The sequence below is a fragment of the Apodemus sylvaticus genome, chromosome 6, assembly GCF_947179515.1.
Source record: "Apodemus sylvaticus chromosome 6, mApoSyl1.1, whole genome shotgun sequence".
In the NCBI taxonomy this organism is placed as follows: domain Eukaryota; kingdom Metazoa; phylum Chordata; class Mammalia; order Rodentia; family Muridae; genus Apodemus; species Apodemus sylvaticus.
This window is the reverse complement of record NC_067477.1, coordinates 82,639,694-82,658,587: the sequence shown is the minus strand read 5'-3', so window position 1 is coordinate 82,658,587 and position 18,894 is coordinate 82,639,694. Positions and strand designations below refer to the sequence as shown.

Here is an 18,894-nt window from a genome sequence, read left to right as displayed (position 1 = left end):
TCCCTTTAGGTTGCTGTTACCCTGATCTTGTCTTGATTACCGTTGCCCCTTCTAAATGAAAATGGCTAAACATTACATAACCTCTTCAGTGAATGAAGAGGTTAAAGTCATATTTTGGAGAAGCAGTGGAGAAGCCTGCATACAGTTTGCTGTTCCATTCCGGCTTGCTGAAGCCAGAGCTCATTTGCTCCGTATAGAAAACAGGGTTAGGCAGTGTGCAAAATTATGAACTGGATTGTTCCTCAAGTGCTCCGGAGAAGACTGAAGAAAGGCTGCAGGAAATCCACACCACCTGATCAGATTTGTCACCACTCCGGGCCTAGAGAGGAGGACAATGTAGAAACTGACTCTGTGTTGTTTTGCAGAGTCTCTGGGTGGAAAGAACATCGCTCTACTTGGTCCAGAGCTTACCTGGCATCTCCCGCTGGTTTGAAGTGGAAAAGCGTGAAGTGGTAAGGAGCGTAGCGCCCCCAACAGTCATCCCACTGCTCCTTGCTTGTGCCCTTTCACTTCCTGGGCTCCCTCACAGGACTGCCTGCATTCCCTAAGGTACTGATTGAAGGTAAGTGTTGATGTCCTGCTTCAACCAACCAGAAAACCTCTTAAAAGCAAGTACGGTTCCAGCATGTAAAAACAACGTGTTGGGAGTTCTGGAGTGACAGCCAGCATGCCAGGTCTCCTAACTGTGCTGGATCTGCGATCTTCACTGCTTACCAAGTGGCAGTCCGAGGCCAAGAGGGCAGCCTGTTTTCTTCTGCAGTCATCATGTCAGTTGTGACATGGGTATTCCAAAACCAGCCTTTCTTCAGTCTTCCTGGGAGCACTTGAGGAACAATCCAGTTCGTAATTCTGCACACTGCCTAACCCTCTTTTCTATGCAGAGCAAATGAGCTCTGGCTTCAGCAAGCCGGAATGTGAACAGCAAAGAGAACAATAAAGCTCTCTTTGAGCCTTAGTTTTCTTGTTGGCAAAATGAAGCTAATATGAAGCCCTTTCAGATAAAGCTTATGTAAAATCTGTCCCTGTGGAGCCAGTGCTGTTTTGATCTGCAGTGAGAGGGACAGTGAGATACACTGAGCAGTCCTGGATAAAGCTTCAGGTAAAGAGACCATTTAGGATCTGATAACCTCAGCTCTCAAGAATTCTCTGGTTGTCAGGCACCTCCACAGCTTCCATTCCAAATGAAGAGAAGTGGGAGAGAGACAGAGTAGCTGACTGTAGCAAGGCTGGTACTATACCCTGGTGTCTGTCTTTACTGCAGTTCAGTGTGACAGCCAGAGTATCCCAGCCTCCCAGGATCTTTCCCTTCTCCTTTTGCACATCCATTATGACTCTGAGCCCGGCCCTTGGATTGACCTAATAGTCTGTTTGATATAAAATACATCAATTGTAGATCTATCATTTAAACCATACCTTAGTTAAGTAGCAGCTTACTTTGTTGATAAACAAAAGTAACTTTCCTCAAAATTTTGTTTTCCAGAATGGCTTCTCTTACAAAAATTCTCTCAGCATTTAAGACCAGCTTATCATGTTCAAAGCTAAGGGTTGAATGAGTTTTTCATTTTACAATGCCAAAATATTAATGTGGCTCCCTAAGGAAGCAAGACCCGATTCATGAAATTATGTTAGTCCAGTTATATCTGTGTGCAGTCTGCGTCAGGGGTCCGCCATTGCTGGTTGCTGGTATAATGTACCTTAGTGCCTTTCACAGGAGAGGGGAGGCTGCCACACACTGTGCTCAGAAAATCTTATTATTATGCTTCCTACAGAACAGCAATGTGTTCTACCCACAGTAGTGTTCCCAGTCACCCACACGGCATTAATGATTCAGAGAGTCTTTTCAGATCCATACAGTCCAGAATGATAAATCCTATGAAGACTCACCAATGGTCCTCACCCAGCAAACAACACACACACACACACACACACACACACACACACACCACTCATGAAAAACACCATGCTAATAATGATAAAGGGACTAAACACAGCCTTTCAAACCTCAGCTGCCTACTTTCTTAGAATATGTAATCTTATTTCTCACATAACAAGTCAAACTGGGCTACTGCGTTCCCTGAGTGCAGCCCACTCTCAGCAGCCCTGTGTGGTTCCCTTGTTCCTGCTACCTAGAATGATCCATGATTTATTAGAGTTGTTGGCTCACTGGCTTGGTTCTTGCTGTATAGGAACGTTAAGAACACAGTAGGTACTCAATAGATGCAGAAAAATGAATTGAAATTTCTTATCTGCAATGCTAGGTAGGAGCTGCAGGTGAATGGATGGCTTCAAAATTCATTTGATTATAGAGCTCATGGTTAAGGAAGCCTGTTAATACATTTTCCCCAGCAGCTTGTAGAACACCTTCCAGCACGAGGAACACCAGGCAACAGGGAGGAAGCAGGCAGCTTAGTGCTAACTTGATTTCTCTACTCCTTACATGGTGTGAGGTTTCGTTAGCAGTAGGATCTTATCAGCTAGTTCTGGTGGGCAGCCAAGAAGAATGGCAAAACCTGGATTGTTTCACAGGCCTGCAGAGCTTCTTTGACCAACAAATCAACAGGCGATATTTCATACCTGACACTAGGGGTTAGTTTAGTGACTCTCAGCATGGTGGCAGCAGTACTAGCCAAATACTGGGATAGAGCTCTTTGAACTTAACTTCTGTTTTTCATTGGCTTAAAAAGTAGTGTGTGTCTATGATTGGCAGGATAGCCAATCATTCCATACGTCTTAGTGTTGGTTAACCTTCCTCTTTCCACTCTCGTCTGTCCACCCACACTCATCCCTGCTTAAACTTTGTACCCTCACAATCCCCCCTCTGCATAGCCATATCTCTGTGCTGCTTTCCCCACTCCCTTAAGGCATCTCCCCAGCTCAATCGCCTGTATCTTACTTCGCTGCTTCTGCACGTACTCCAGATTAATCACAGGGATCTGAAGGTTTGAAGCTAGACTCCACATGTGAGAGAGAACATGCAGTGTTTATCTTTCTGAGCCTCGGTATACTTTTTCCCTAGTTCCATCCATTCGCCCGCAGACTTCCTAACTGCACATTTCTCCACAGGTGAAGGAAATACACTGTGTATATGGAGACATTTTCACATGCACTCATCAGTGGACGGCCATCAAGGCTGATCCCACTTAGCTGCTGTGAACATGCAAGTGTGAGCGTGGTTGAGCAAGTTTTTTTTTTTTTTCTGAAGTAAGATGTAGCATCCCTTGGGTATTGAGTCTGTAGTGGGTCATGCAGTAGTTCTGTCTCTAGGGTTTTTTGAGGAACCTCTACTCTGACATCCATGGTGGTTTTGCCAGTGTAAGCTCACCAACAGTAAGGGTTTCTCTGTCGCCACATCCTAACCAGTGTTTGTTCTTTATGATGGCCATTCTGATTCTGGTGAGATGGACTCTCAATGTGGATCTGATGCCCCTCCACAAGGGGGAAGTCATATCTAGTGCAGTATACCTGCCCCGCCCCACAATACATGCCTGAGGAGGTTTTAGGCCCTAGAGCTGAACTGTTTCCTGTTTAGCTAAACTGTTATGTTGCCAAGCTGCCTTCTAAATATTTATGGTTATGTCCATGTATAAGTGCTACTTCCAGCCATAACCAGAGAAGCTTGACCATAATAAACTGGTGAATGCAGAGGCCCAGGGCTGTGCAAGGTGCAGGCTGTAGATAACAGCTAAACTCTCAGCCCTAAACAGGACATTTACACTACCCCGCTACAGCTCAAGGAGCATTGCAGAGGAATGTAAGATAGGGAGAAGGCTGAGGAATGCTGTCTGCTGGACCTGGCACAGCAGTGTGCTTGTGAACTATGGCTTCCTGTAATGAGCCTACTCAAGACTGGGTCTATCAACATTCAGCCATAGATCAGGAATGGGTTCATGGAGCCCTTCCCTCCCTGCTGAACTAGTAATGGATTCCAGGGAAGGGATAGACATTCTTCATTTGAGTGTCCACTGAGGAGCCCGCTAGGCCCAGTGGATGAGTCCAAAGCCATGGTCACACAGATGATCCTGGTTAGAATCAGAGGGTGTTGTTGATGATGATGATGATAGTAATAATAATAACACCAACAAAAAGAAAAAATGTGGGCTATGTATTCAAAGGCAGGATGGAATGATAGGAGCGTGAGGGATATTAGAAAGGGTTCTGTTTGTAGTCATCAAGATACACATTATATATGCATAAATTGTCAAAGAACAAATGCAACAAAAAATATACATACGTATCTCCCTACCCAGAATCCCAGGAGTCTCTTCCAGCCCTGCCAACAGCGCCATCTAGTGCTTCACTGCTGCCTAGATAAGAAGCCTCCTGCTTCGACCCTACCTCACACTCCGAGGACATGGGAGGCAGTTACCCTCTGAAACTTAGTCCTATCACTCAAAAAACAATAGAGGGAATGTATAGCGATGCTACCTTGTCATGTTCAGCCGCTAGAAAAGGAACTCGTTTTGTTTTATCTGTACTTCTAACCGCTTATCACACCAGATAATGTGATAACAAATGGGACGTCATACAGTGTCATCCATAACTGTCTGATTGTGTGTATTTATAAACAACCTATCATTATTACCTATAAAAGAATCACAAGAATGTGATGAATATAAAATTTCTAGTGCTCCCTTACACCTCACCAAGAGTCTTGATTCCCTTTTCACTCTTCCTTTGACGATTGACACTCATTTTAGTTCTTTGCAGTGTTGCCTAAAGGCTTTTAATCTGGATTTTCCCCCTTGCGTGTTTTTTTTTTTTTTTAATATTTTTTGTTGAAGAATCACAGTGGTTAGCCTTGAAATGTTTTCTTAAGTCTTGATCCAAGTGGGGTCATATAATTTATTTCTCTGTGGCCTATATTTCTTGGAAGTTGATAGTTAAGCCTAAAGGTATAGTAAGGTTTGTTTCTAAAAGACTACTTCATAGCTTTTTTTATGCCTCTCTCTTACTTTCTTCTGTTCTCCCCTCCTCTTCTCTTGTGATGTCAGCAAGAATAATTGACAATCGGTTATTGGTTGTCATGGCCCAGACCTATTGATCTTTTAGGGATTGAGATACTGATATTTGGGGCCCAGTAAGAGAGTTCAGTAGGTAAAGGTACCACTCAGCCTGAAAGCCTGCGTCCAATCCCCAGCGCCCACGTGTTAGAAGGAGAGAACCAACGCTCTCAAGTTGTTCTATGACCTCCATGTGTACAACATCACATGCGTGCATGCATGCATACACACACACACACACACACACACACAAAATGAATAAATGTATTTTAATATTTTATCATTTGTCTTTTCTTATTCATTGCAATACCTTTATAAAATAATACTCATTATCAAATATTTTATTACTATAATATATAGGGAAGGAAATAAAATGTTCTTTTTAAAATGAGTTAGTCCTAGCATCCTAAGCAGCAACAGGAAGGCTGCTTAAAATTTGTTTGATTTCAGTTTTACTGTTATTACCAGATCATAGATTTAAGTGTGTTTGTTTTGTGTTTCTCCATGGCAGCTATTGTTACTAAATTATTCCTCTTAATTTTATTATTTATTTTCAGTTGCTTTATGATTGCACTTGAGCTCCTGATCAGTTGCCTCTTGCATTCTCCTTATTTATCCTTAGAGATGGTACTTTTGAGCCAATCAGACATGACTCCACATTTCTTCCTAGCATCAAGCCTTATTAGTAATTTAATGTGGCCCAGATGCTCCGGCAAAGAGGAATTTCCAAGACTGAAGCAGCATCTGCCATCTTTCTATCTCACAGCAATGGTAACAATTTAGAATCACACACAAAAGCTATAAATGGGGTTCACAGGACTCCCCGGTTTTAGTTGTATGGTAGTAGGAGACGCTGCATGTAATTCTCTGGAGGGCTAGCTGGTAACCTCTCAGGGACACTGTCTTAGAGCCTGGGCTTCGGACTTATGAAGTCCTGCTACTGACCTCCTACTACAGGACTCCAGAGATCGTGTCGGCCTCCTGGCAGTTACTCTCAGTGCACATGGAAGTCATAGCTTTTTTTACATGAAGGTTTGGTCAGGGGAGAAGTGGCCTGACCACCTGTGTCTTTTCGCTTCCCCAAAGGCTCTTCCTCGGGAGGAGTGGGCGGCCACAGGCCAGCTGCTCGGTGTCTTCCCCGCAGGCACCTTCTTTGCTCTCTGACCTGACGAGGAGACTGGGCAGCCTGTGTGTCACTCCTTGTATTTCCTGAGTGCTGGTGAAGATTTGCAGCACTATTTTTATTGACAGAGTTCTGGCTCTTTTGCAGACAGTCCATGCCTTCCCGGTCTTCAGTTTTCTCCATCATTGTGAACTATTTATACTTTGTCTCAAGCATGCACTGGAAATATTCTCTGAAGTTCATGTATTCTACACAAGGTTTTTTTTTTTATCTCTTATGTGATATTCACAAAAATTATTGAATACTAGTATTAGAGTTTGTAAAACCAAACTTTTTTTTAAAATTTTATTATAGTACAAACAACTCATAAACATTTTTGTAATCCCTTTTGAGTGCATAGTGACAGGGCTGATTGTTTGCAGCTGTTGAGTCACTGATCTCTCCAAGTCCTTCCTTCTGTGATCCGAGAGTCTGTGTCCTTTCAAAAGCAGCTCTTCCCCACAGCCCCTAAGCAGCAACGTTTGGGTCATGACCCCTTTGGAAATTGACTAAGACCATCAGAAAACACACACACACCACACACACACACACACACACACACACACACCATGGTTCATAACAGTAGCAAAATCACAGTTATGAAGTAGCAATGAAGGTCCTGGCTGGAGGTCACCACATCATGAGGAACTGCATTGAAGGGTCACAGCATTAGGAAGGTTGCAAGCCACTGCTCCGGAACCAGCATTCTGTCCTGTGTTCTGAAGACACTTATTAATCAGCTTAGAGTGGTTTAGACTCTGACTTTCCTTTATGCTTTGGCTTTCGCACATAGGAAACAAAGGTTCAATATCACAAATTGTTTAAAAGATTTATCACTGCTGGAGCACCGTAGGGGCGTCTTGTGTACCCTCCAAATGGCACCGAGTCCCCTGCCCTTCCCCAAGGTATCCTGAAGTTCACGGTATGCATTTCCTGCTTAGCCCTCACCTGCCTGTGCTCTTCTAAACCAGTTCTCTTCATTTGGCTTAAGCGCGTGCACCCTGTTTAGAGTTGCTTCATTCTCTCAGTGTTATTTGTGGTATTTTTTTTTCCCAATTTAATCAGTATGGCAAGAAAGCTTCCCATTACGATGTATTATTCCTGACTAGGGGAACAGTTATAAATATTTTTGTTCGTGGTTCCAGCTGCACATGTACAGATATGTCCAGCTTCATGTTTTTTTCAGATGTACACCTACCTACAAAAAGGATTTTTGGACCATGAGATAGATAAAGCTTTAGATAATATTATATGTAATTTACATAGGTAGATAGGCGATCGATCTATGTTCACTATGGAAAACTGCAACTGTTTTCCAAAGTGAATGAGACAGTTTGCACTTCCAACAGCAGAAAGGGGGCATTGGTGCTCACAGTTACACTCTCATTTGCTATCACCATATTTATATGTTCTACTGTAGGAGGCATTTTATAGTGTTTATAGTATGGTATTGTTTGTGTTCCCTCACATAGAAGGCTCAGTCCCTTTGCAGGTATTTACTGGTTGGTTAAATTTACTTCTCTCTGAAATTGCTGTTCCTGTCTTTTGCCCAGCTTTTTTCTTGTGTTGTTTGCCTTCTTTTTTTCTAGTTTCAAAACTGTGAACGGTTCTTTGCTGAGTATGCATATTGAAATTATTTTTCATGTGTTCTGGCTTCCCTTCCCTTTATATTATCCTTGATTAGTATTTATTCTACATTTTCATACACTTGAGTCACTCTGTGATTTCTCACTGTTACTTTAAGATGGCCTGGGTGGCCTTTTATTCTAATTTGTTTCTCTAACTGAAAGAACGTGTGCCTAAGTGTGCTTCCGGGAAGCCCAATTGCTTCATCACTAAGAGTTTGGAAGACCTTCTCTTCAGAGTAATGTCAGTGGCGTTAACAGCACAATGCCATATATTGGAGAAAACACTTTGATCACAGACACAATTAGATCCCCTGTGCCAACCCAGTAAGTCATTATGATTCTATTTGGCTCTGCACCAAGAAATAGATCCTGGAATGTATGTGATTATCTTGTTTTCTGTAACTCCCAACTGTGTGCCATCCTGCGCCACCATATGGTGCTGATATAAATGCGTAGGGGGTCTGCATGGGCATATGTCCTCTCTCTCCAATTAGACTGAAAGCTCTTTGACACCAGAAGATCCGCTAATATATCTCTGTATTTCTCATGCTGATTTGAATCAAATAAGTGGCTAGAGGAATGGCAGAGTCATTATTCGGGGTCTACCCAAGAGAGCATAAACAGGGGATGCTTATTGCTGTGCTATTATAGAATGGACAGTTCCTTGTTACCCAAAACACACTCCCACCAATGGATATAGTTATCTGATGTTTTCACGCCTTACTGATGAATGGGTAACTTAGCCTTCACACCTTTCCCTCTGCTATGGGATACTCCCAGAAGAGATCTTGATGGGCCGGGGGGGGGGGGGGGGCCGCGCACTAAGATGATTCATAAGGTGGATTATCTACTTTTGTCTGTCTTGATCCCCACCCCGACCTCCTGTCTCTATATCTTTGGTTTTGAATGTCATGGAAGTCAATAGATATTTATACTCATTTGCTTTTCAGGTAGAAATGAGTCCTCTGGAAAACGCCATCGAGGTGTTAGAAAATAAGAACCAGCAGCTGAAGACCCTGATCAGCCAGTGTCAGACGAGGCAGATGCAGAATATCAACCCCTTGACCATGTGCCTCAATGGAGTCATAGATGCCGCAGTGAATGGTGGGGTTTCCAGGTATCAAGAGGTGAGGACTGAGGATTGCTGGACAAGAACGTGTCAGTGGAGATGCCTTCGGGTTTTATAGATCTTTTTGTGCAAACATGGGCCCATTATCAGTCACAGATGACTGCAGTCCACCTAAATGCAATCTTCTATAACACAGGACTGTTATGTAGCCAACCGTTTTGCAGCCCATGTATTCATCTCCATGATGAGATACTTTAAGTGTATTTGTGTTGGGTTCAGAATATCAGAACTGTTTAACAAATGTCTACCTAAAGTCACTTGCCTGATCAAAGAGGTTTGAGGAGTAGTCTTGTGTTTTTGTTGGTTGGTGATCCTTTAAGCGGACCTTTTCATCTGCTTTTTATAATAAGCCCGAAGACCATCTTAGCCACATGGAATCTTAAGACAATTTATTTTAGAATATAATGCCTATAGTTTATTGACTTGAATATGTTCTTTATCTTATGAGAGATGCTCTGGCTTTCTGAATGTTGCCTGTGACCAGCTACCCACAGCTAGGAATCACTCCATCTGTCCCCAAACATGTTTCATAATCATGCCATTACTCGACATGTGCCAAGCCTTAGCAAAATAATAAGTGTGCCTTCCACTTCCATGGTGACTCTCCCAGGGTGGTCTGACTGTCCCTTCTCTTCCTAGGCATTCTTTGTCAAAGACTATATTTTAAGTCATCCTGAAGATGGGGAGAAGATTGCACGGTTAAGAGAGCTGATGCTTGAGCAGGTAGGACCGCAGAAACAACCTTTCTATCTTGCCTAACTCTATGCATCCTTGCCAGATACCCACCAACGGGCATTTGCATGAACAGCCTAACTGAAGTGGCAGTCAAATTGACAGATTCACCTGTGATGTATCCCAACTGGCTAATTTCTTCCCACTTGGAACCAAGAGCAAACTTAAAAAGTCATTCTTATTAGTAACATTTCATGAAGTTTCTTTGAATGTCTCTCCCTAAGACTTACTTGCTCTGTAGACCTGTTGATAACCTGTCACTCAAAATTTTATGCTCAAATAAATTCAGGCCACCTCAAGACCCTGAATAAGAACATGAATGAATATGACAGTTACATAAGTGTAATAGTAAAGAGTATACAATAAATAGAATTTGCTCTGCGGCAGTATTGTGTTTTGCAGTGGAGAGGATGTATTATGTGGACAAACAAGGCACACTCCTCATTTTCTACTTCAGAGAAGCAGTTTGTTTTTATTTGGTACCATCAAGAACTGAGAGCAAGAATAAGTGTTCTGTTGCTGGCTATGCCCCTGTTGAGAGTTTCCTGAAAAGGATTTGCAAACCTCATATACAGACAAAACAGTTGGCTATCTGGGTTAAACAGGAAATAGTTTTGTTCCCCTTAAAAACAGAGTATGTATGACAGACTGAGGCAGAAGCATCTCTTCCTGCTTGATAATATGAAATTAGTCAAAAAGCATGGTTTTTAAATGGGAAGGTGATCAGGTTATGATGGGTTTTAGTCCATTTATGCTCTGCAGATATTATCCACAAAATAATGACACGGGGTGAGAGACAGGGCTATATAATAAGGGCAAGTGGACTAGTGGGGGGAGAGAACTTTGACCTACAAGAAAAGATACGTTCTAGTGTGATTATGCAGGACTGCATAAAGACCTTAACCTTGATTGATTTTATAACAATGCTTTGAACATCAACTGGAGCATCAAGCAGTCTTTTTTGTGGGTGGGGGTTGGCCTGAATAAGTTCTTTCCCCAGAATTAAAACTGTAGTTTAGAGTTAAGATTCTTTTCAAGAAAATAAAATAAGAGAGACTTTGCTTTGTCATGCCTGGTTGCATGTTCATGGGACCCCATGGAAAGAGCTGTCTGTGGCTAGGAATTGTGAGGTCTCTGGTATAGAACAGCTGAAGCAAACACCTGTCCTGTAACCTTGGGCATGACGCACCATTTCTGTGGAACCAGTAGGAGCTAGACTGAAAAGGCCACCATCCTTCCTGGTCCTGTCTGGTTGACATAGAGATATCTTCAATAGATATATCCAGCTGCCTGATCCTACGGGAGTTGCCTCAATTATAGAGAGCCACTTGGCCCGTGGTCACGGTCTTCTCAACGACACACTTCTAAGACTGGGGGAAAGTATAAAGCCTGGCCATTTGAGTCCAACACAGGACAGCCTTGAAAGCCTAACAAAGTTCCAAAGAGGTGCTGTGCTTGGTAGTGTTGGCCAGCTTGCTATGTGTCTCGACTTTATCTGTAGAGCCCTGCTTCTGCTTGACCCATAGGCCAAGCTCCCTGCGATGAGCTTCCTAATCTCCATGCTGGAGTCTATTCCCTGATGACCCAAGTAAAATTATCCTGAACAAATGAAAGGTGACCCAACAGCTATTTAAAATGAAGAAGGCCAGCAGTTGCTGTAGTTACTCACAACTTCGGGGTCCCTCACATCTCACAGGGGGTCTCTCCCCCTTTTTTTAAAAAAATTTATTTATTTATATGTAAGTACACTTTAGGTGTCTTCAGACATTCCAGAAGAGGGTGTCAGATCTTCTTACAGATGGTTGTGAGTCACCATATGGTTGCTGGGATTTGAACTCAGGACCTTTGGAAGAGCAGTCAGTGCTCTTAACCGCTGAGATATCTCTCCAGCCCCCATCTCCCCTTTGTATGTTAGATATACGTCACTGTTTCCTCCCTGTTTGTTTAGGGGGCTTTTCTCTTTGGAAAGGTGTTGGCAGGGGTAGGCATCCAGGGGAGAACATGCTGCAGCCCCATCTCAGTTTACTGAGATGCAGAAGATTGCTGTCATACGAACCCAAGAAATCACACACTATCGATAGTTGAACAAAGGAGAGTTTAATGTTTATCCTTTTCTTTGAAACAGGACCCGTTGTGTATTATAGTAACTACAGGAGACTAATTGTTTTACAGAAAAACGAAAAGCATAGCAACTGCTACAGAGTTCCTGCTCTATTTGTTTGTTTCCTCTCTCCTTTCTTCCCTAGAAAATGTTTCAAAGCTCAGGATTGGGAGGCTGTTGCAGGAGAGAGGGTGTCATCCTGAGAAAAATTTGTTTGACCATCCAAACAGGAAACAGCTCTGGCCTCATTCCCTGCCTCACCCTAGGAAGGGGATGAGGGGTGTGGGGACCCATAACCACCAAAGAGGGTTATCATCAAAGATAGGAGATACTTAGGGAAGGTAAAGTAGGAAAGTCAAGTTTGTGGTGACCAGACAGACCCAAATTTAATCCCCACGTAGGAATTGTTTGATCCTGTGACTTCCCGTAAAGCGACCTTTGCTCCCATTCATCATCGGGGTAGCAGGTAGGATGTATGGACCACACCCATGAGAAGTAGTCACTAATGCGGGCTTTTCCTTCTGTCCTTATCAAGGCCCAGATTCTGGAATTTGGACTAGCCGTGCATGAGAAGTTTGTACCTCAAGATATGAGACCCCTTCACAAAAAACTGGTGGACCAGTTCTTTGTGATGAAATCGAGCTTCGGGATACAGGTGTGTGTTAAGGGCCATGGTGGGGCCATCTAACAGTGGCCATTGCTGTTTGGGAGTCTCTGGATGAAGTATCCAATAGTGACATCTTTTGGTTCTTCTGTCACACTGCAGCATTTGCCAGGGAGCTTCTACTATTACAGTTGCGGTCCTGCTGTTTCCCACCTTTTGTGAAAACAAATGTCTGTGTCAGAAGGCTCAATAACACTGGCATTTGCAATTGGTCCCTAGGTGGATTCCATGATGTTGAGGGTGTATGTTTAGTAGGCTGAAGCACCTCATAGATCAGTTGCTCTAATCAAACATGTCCTTTATCTCCTCTTCAGGAGTTCCCTGCTTGTATCCAGGCCAGCCCTGTCCATTTTCCCAATGGAAGCCCTCGTGTGTGTAGAAACTCAGCCCCTGCTTCCATGAGTCCAGATGGTACCAGGGTAATCCCTAGACGCAGGTAAGTCATATTCTGAATTACCTTACAATTTTCCAGCCCCACAAGATGATCTGGAATGGTTCTCTCATCCTTTATGGTACAATTTGTCAAATTCTCTATTTCTTAATGAAATAATTAAGCCGTGAGGCAGCTGCAGACATCTGCCCCTGGTAAAACAGCGACAGCATGAGAAATAAACAAACTCAAACATTCGATTATATTGAGGCAAACAGGAGAAAACAAAATGGGATGTGTCTTTTTTCCCTTCGGTTTTATGCCGTGCCAGCGTGTGATAAAATGCAGTTCCAAGACTGAGTTAACAACTGTTTTTTTTTTTTTTTCCTCCCCTGAAACAGCCCATTAAGTTACCCAGCTGTCAACCGGTATTCCTCGTCCTCGCTGTCCTCACAGGCCTCTGCTGAAGTAAGCAATATTACAGGGCAATCAGAAAGCTCTGATGAAGTCTTTAACATGCAGGTACTTCATTAGCTTTTTGTCTGCTTATGTTTATTTCCGTTTCTGTCTGCATCATGAGAGTGTCTGTCCATTCTGCTGGGCTCATGAACAGACCTTCAAGCAAGAACTTGACCTAAGGACTGACCTTTTAAAAGCTCTCAGTATTGTGTTGTTGGCCTTTGGAATCCACAAAGATGGTTCTTTCCAAAGTGCCCATCACTTCAAGAAAATATAAGCAACCAACAAAAAACCCAGGCAAGCTGCCCCAGCTTAGTTCCAGATCGACCTTGGTAGTTCTTTGCTTTCCGGGTCCTGGCATATACCAGCTGCTTCCTACTGTTCTCTAGTTAACTCTTTATGAGTTCCCCTGGGGCTTGAGGCCCCAGTATAAAATTTGCATAGTCATATAAGAAAATTTTCTGTAATAAAAAAGACATGGAAGAAAATGCATAATTTTGAAGGTGTTTTAGAATTCACGGGAGTCTTGAAGCATTTTATTTTATGGTAGTAAAATAAACCTAGCACTGTCTTTGGAAACAGCCACAATGTGACTCCCAGTGTATGCTCTGAACAGAGGTTTGAAGCTAAGGAGAAGGCAGATTGTGTGCCTTTTAGAAACACCAGGGCCAGCTGGATAGCTTAGTGGGAAAGGCACTTGCCTCCAGGCATGATGACATACATAGCTGAAGGAGAGAGCTAACTCAAGTTGTCCTCTGAGCGCCACGTGCATGCCACACACTCACACACATGTTGCGGTACATACGTGTTTACAAGCAACCGATAAATGAAAAATCAGAAACACTTCCCTATTTATGTCCGCAAGGCTAGAAGTATTTCTCTTTATAGTACAGGGAGGGAGGTCTACTGACGGGGTCAGGGTCTAGAGCTGAAACTGATCATGTATGGTCCTTCCTTCAGCAGTAGTAGAAATCTCAGGCCTGATTAATCCAGGCCATCTTCATTGTTGGTCTGAATCCATAAGACTCCGCTCTGTTTCTCAATGGCCTTTGGGGAGTTTTTCTTTTTCTTTTTGCTAATTTGAAAACGAAATGAATGTTGGTGTCTTGCTTCAAATATCATGAACTGAAACTTCTAACCACGTATGACAGTAGTTCCCTGTGTTTTCAGCCCAGCCCGTCTACCTCAAGCCTGAGTTCCACTCACTCTGCTTCACCTAATGTGACCAGTTCTGCTCCGTCGAGTGCCAGAGGTTAGTGCCGCATCGGGGATGCCCTTTCCGGTGCCCTGAGAACTGTGGCTTCAGTGGCCCATGCTGTAGGCACCTGCCACGGCACTCTGGTTAGCTCATTGATAATTTCTGTTTCTCTTCCCAGCTTCACCTTTGTTGTCTGACAAACACAAACATTCCAGAGAAAACTCTTGCCTGTCCCCAAGAGACAGACCGTGCAGTGCCATTTACCCAACACCTGTGGAGCCTTCGCAGGTACTCCTGAGGGCGAATCAGAAGCTAAAGAATGGGAGGGTGTGGGATTGTGTGTGAATCTCTTAAGAGTGACACAGTACCTGCCAAAAGCAACCAGTGACAAGGCTACTTGGAAGAAGACTCAGTCAGTCCACCTCCAGTCTCTGCCCATTGTCTGGAGTGCCATCTGACTCAGCCTTCTCGAGTGGTGGTTCTCAGCCTTCCTAAAGCTGTGACCCTTGAATACAGTTCATCATGCTGTGGTGACCCCCGACCATAAAATGATTGAGTTGCTATTTCCTAACTGTAATTTTGCTACTGTTATGAATCATTCATAACTATAATTTTGCTAATTTTATGAGTCATAATATAAATATTTGATATGCATGATATCTGATGGTACCCATAGGTTGAGCAGGATATCTGAAGGGACCCTCAATAAGACCAGGACCCACAGGTTAAGAACCACTGTTCTAGAGGGATATCTGGGTCACAGCCCTGACAGTGAAACTGAGAGGGAATGTCTGTCCTTGATCTCAACCTGTTTCATTGCTGCTTACAACATTCCAAGGGAAAGCCAGCGAATGAACCATCTGTGTGTGTGTCTGCATGTGTATGGTGCAGAAGTCTTGGGAGGGAGGAACAACTTAATGTAGCAGAAGACTCCTGCTTCTGCCCAGAACTTCCTGTTCGCCCATAGCTATTGAGGAGAGCTACAGCTGATTCCTTTCCCCAGGAATGTAGGTGCAGTCTGTTTTCCTTTGCCCATTGATCTTCCATGAACTACCAGGAAAGGGGCTGTGTCCTATAGATGTCATAGGAACTAGGGAATGTGGTTCTGCCTGTCACTCAAACCTCACTTTAAAAAGCCTGAGCGAGCACTGGACCACAGGCTCAGTCCATGGGTAATGTGTGTGCATTGGAGGGTGGGTACGAAGTTGAAGATTCGTGTTGTATCCCTGAGTTTTTCACAGTTTATTTGAGACTAATTTTAAGAGCAGAGAAAACTACGTGTTTCTGCTCCAGCTAATTTCTCTGTTTTTCTACACCATCCTGGCAGAAGTCTGTAGCTGCGTCTGGAATTGGATGAGAGCGAGTGGGATTTGGCTTGATTGGTTTATCTTTGCTGATTGTGTGATCTTCCCGAAAGGCCCACGATACCTCCTCTGCGCAGCACTGATGTCTTGCAGAAATGATTTCTGAGTGCGTTTGGCTGAACCAGCTAACCAATTTTATTTCCCGTTGTCACTGGCATTGCAAGGGGATTTCAGTTTGTTTCATCTGCTCTAAGAGATCATATGCCAGCATGGGAAACTCTGAAAGCCTTCCTTGTTTAGTCCCAAGTTATCTGCCTTGGGTAAAATCTGAAGCAGTATATTTGTTACCAAAATTACAATAATGTATAATGCTGTAGATTTCCACTTTTTCTTTTTATGAGTTAGGTAGAGCCATGTAAAATTGGTATTTTTGTAGGCTAAAATTATAGATTATTCATAAGCTCATTTTTGCCTATTATAGGATTTAAACCATGATAGTTTGTCTATGTAGTAGGTTTTTAAATTAATATTTCTCCTTCCATTCTTATTCATGTCATACTGCCAGTCTAGCAGTAAACACTTGTAAAGAACACCATACCCAGCTAATACTTACTACTAATTTTCCCTACGTTTATTATGGGTAATTATTTACCATTTACATTTAATGTAAAACACCATTTCTTATTATGTTTTTTTCAGAAAACATGACTCTGTTCCCCTTTTCCCTTTAAATATAGTTTAATTATTTGTTCCTTGGCTCATTATACCATATAGAAAATGTTTTGATCACAGAGTTTCATAAGGAGATAACCATCTCATTTTCTAAAAGGTGTCATATCTCAGCGTATTATATCATAAAAATGGACTCTTCTCCCTTTCCAGAGGATGCTATTTAATCATATTGGAGATGGAGCCTTGCCTCGCAGTGACCCCAACCTTTCTGCACCTGAGAAAGGTGGGTACCAATCATCCAACCCTTGCAGGTCCTAGAATGTGCCAGGGTTTGTCCTGTCCTCATTTCCCGCAGTCTTCTGTGTGCCATGTGGCAGGTAGGGCTCTAGACTGTTAGTGATCAATCAGTGTGAGTGTGATCTTTAGGCAATTAGTGAAAGATAGTTTATCATGATCCATTCTCCATAAACTATTAAGATCTGAGCAAATCAGGAGCTCCTTTGCCTTCTGATGTTCCGGGAGCCCAGGCAAAGTTGCCAATTAAGGCACTAGTTCACACAATGAAAGCAGCTACTCCTCAGATTGATTCCACAGACCCCATCCATTGTCTCCTTCACAAAGCTCAGATTCAGCCAGCTCGACTCAGATAGGTTCTTGTACAATTAAACACCATGAAAGCGTCGTAATCCACCACATAATGGAGTGGGGCCGGCCTCAAGGTCATGCACGCACACAAATAAGATGCACACACCAAATGCATGCATAGTGGTAAGAAGCCAATTAGCAACGCACAGACCAGGAAGAGCAGATTAAATGTCACTTCCTCCTCTGCGGGTGCAGGGACTTGCAAAGTCACCCGTTTGCCTCTCAGGGTCAGGCCTCAAAAATAGCAGTCTCACAGGCTAATGAATCAAGACTCACTAATGAAATGTCCCAGTAAAGCGCACTTTAATTGCCCCCATTAAGAACTAGGCTGTATTACCATTTTGGTACACTGATACATTAACATTAACACTTCCCAAAGGGAGAAGAAAATTAGCGAGGATCTAGCCAAAATTATTTTAAAGCGTGGAATTAGCTTTAATGTTGTAAGTCAAGCATTGATCTTTATCAGGAGAAACTAGGGATGTGCTATTATTTTTACCAACTTTACTAAAGAAAACCGCCCAGAAAATATAAAAGTAATGGAGAAAAAAAAATTTTTTTAAATAATTCCACCCCATTAAATCAAAGCAGTAATTTGGAGGAATAAAATGTGGCAATTCTCACTGTGTCCATTAGATGGCAGTATCTGCACGGGAAGTAAGTGGGAATGCTGGTTTACTATTAGAAACTTCAATGTGGAGTGTTTCGTAACCTTGTGCGTCCTGCCCTGCTTCCTAGCAGAGTTGTCCGTATTCCTACATCTTGATGCCTGGAGCAGATGGATTGCAAAGTAACAATGATGTTATCATCAGTCCATGTTGTTTTCTCAGGACTTGTTTAGTGTAATCCCTCCATTTGGGACACGTCCTTTCCTGACAGCACTGGTCAGGGAGATCATGTGGCACCCTCAGCCCTGTCCTTGATACTTCTGCCACGTGGTTGAAATCGGAGAGTGCCCTTTGCCTCCCCACCTCCTTAGATGGCCATTCGTTCAGACATTTCTACAAATAGGCCGATGACTATATTTCCCATCTATTTTTCAGCATCTAAACACATTTGGAATTCTCAGCAGGTTGCTACTCCCTGGCATAGAGATTTGTAGTCCTATTTGACAGCTTGAGGGAAATAGAGAGACCCGCTGTTACTCAATTAAATGTCAGCTCCGTTAGGTAACCAATTAGAGAGAGGTTTCAGTATTAGGGAAGCTTCTGCTTGTTTCCTGCTTGAGGTTTTGTGGCCTTTTTGACCACGTTCTGGATAATTCTGATGTTCTCCTGAGATCTCAAACGTTTGCAAGGCAAAGCTGGCTCTTGTGTTTTTAGCTGTGTTATTCCCTTCCAGCTGTGAATCCCACCCCTAGCAGCTGGAGCCTGGACAGTGGGAAAGAAGCCAAGAACATGTCGGACAGTGGGAAGCTTATCTCTCCCCCTGTCCCTCCAAGGCCCACACAGACTGGTGGGTATTTGAAGCATTTGAATAATCACTTTCATATAATAAGCATATTGAATATTTTCAGTTGGCCTTGAATTTCTCAGAGAAAGGGAGGCATCTGGTTTCCAAGGTAAAATTCACCTCTAGTTCGCTCCCTCCTTTCCCTGCACGTCAGCCATACACTCAGACAACAGTCCATTCTAAGAAGTCCCTTGCAAGACTGAGCATGCCCTCTTCTTCCCGGCTCCGCCCCTCTTGCTTGGTGGGCCGCGCGCCCTGGCCTCAGCCCTTCTCTTGCACTAATCTCTGCTAACTCAGCTGCTTTCTATAATCTTCTACAACGACATCAATGTTTCAGGTGGCTCAAGAGCTAGCTCTCAGCGGCTCTGAGGTGACTCT

The 18,894-nt window shown here is 43.2% G+C and overlaps 1 protein-coding gene across 2 annotated transcripts in view; it reads left to right on the top strand.

Moving 5' to 3' along the window:
- The window catches only part of Dock4 (dedicator of cytokinesis 4), a 397,452-nt gene that overhangs the window by 370,429 nt on the left and 8,129 nt on the right, over window positions 1-18,894 (top strand). The window contains exons 41-50 of one of the 2 annotated variants that reach the window (XM_052185914.1): window positions 366-452; window positions 8,741-8,917; window positions 9,559-9,642; window positions 12,288-12,407; window positions 12,731-12,852; window positions 13,188-13,254; window positions 14,416-14,497; window positions 14,622-14,731; window positions 16,630-16,702; window positions 18,406-18,519. In XM_052185914.1, the coding sequence (XP_052041874.1) occupies window positions 366-452; window positions 8,741-8,917; window positions 9,559-9,642; window positions 12,288-12,407; window positions 12,731-12,852; window positions 13,188-13,254; window positions 14,416-14,497; window positions 14,622-14,731; window positions 16,630-16,702; window positions 18,406-18,519 (1,036 nt within the window). Of the gene's footprint in view, window positions 1-365; window positions 453-8,740; window positions 8,918-9,558; window positions 9,643-12,287; window positions 12,408-12,730; window positions 12,853-13,187; window positions 13,309-14,415; window positions 14,498-14,621; window positions 14,732-16,629; window positions 16,703-18,405; window positions 18,520-18,894 lie in introns of both variants that reach the window. The other variant, XM_052185913.1, reaches the window with a different exon arrangement.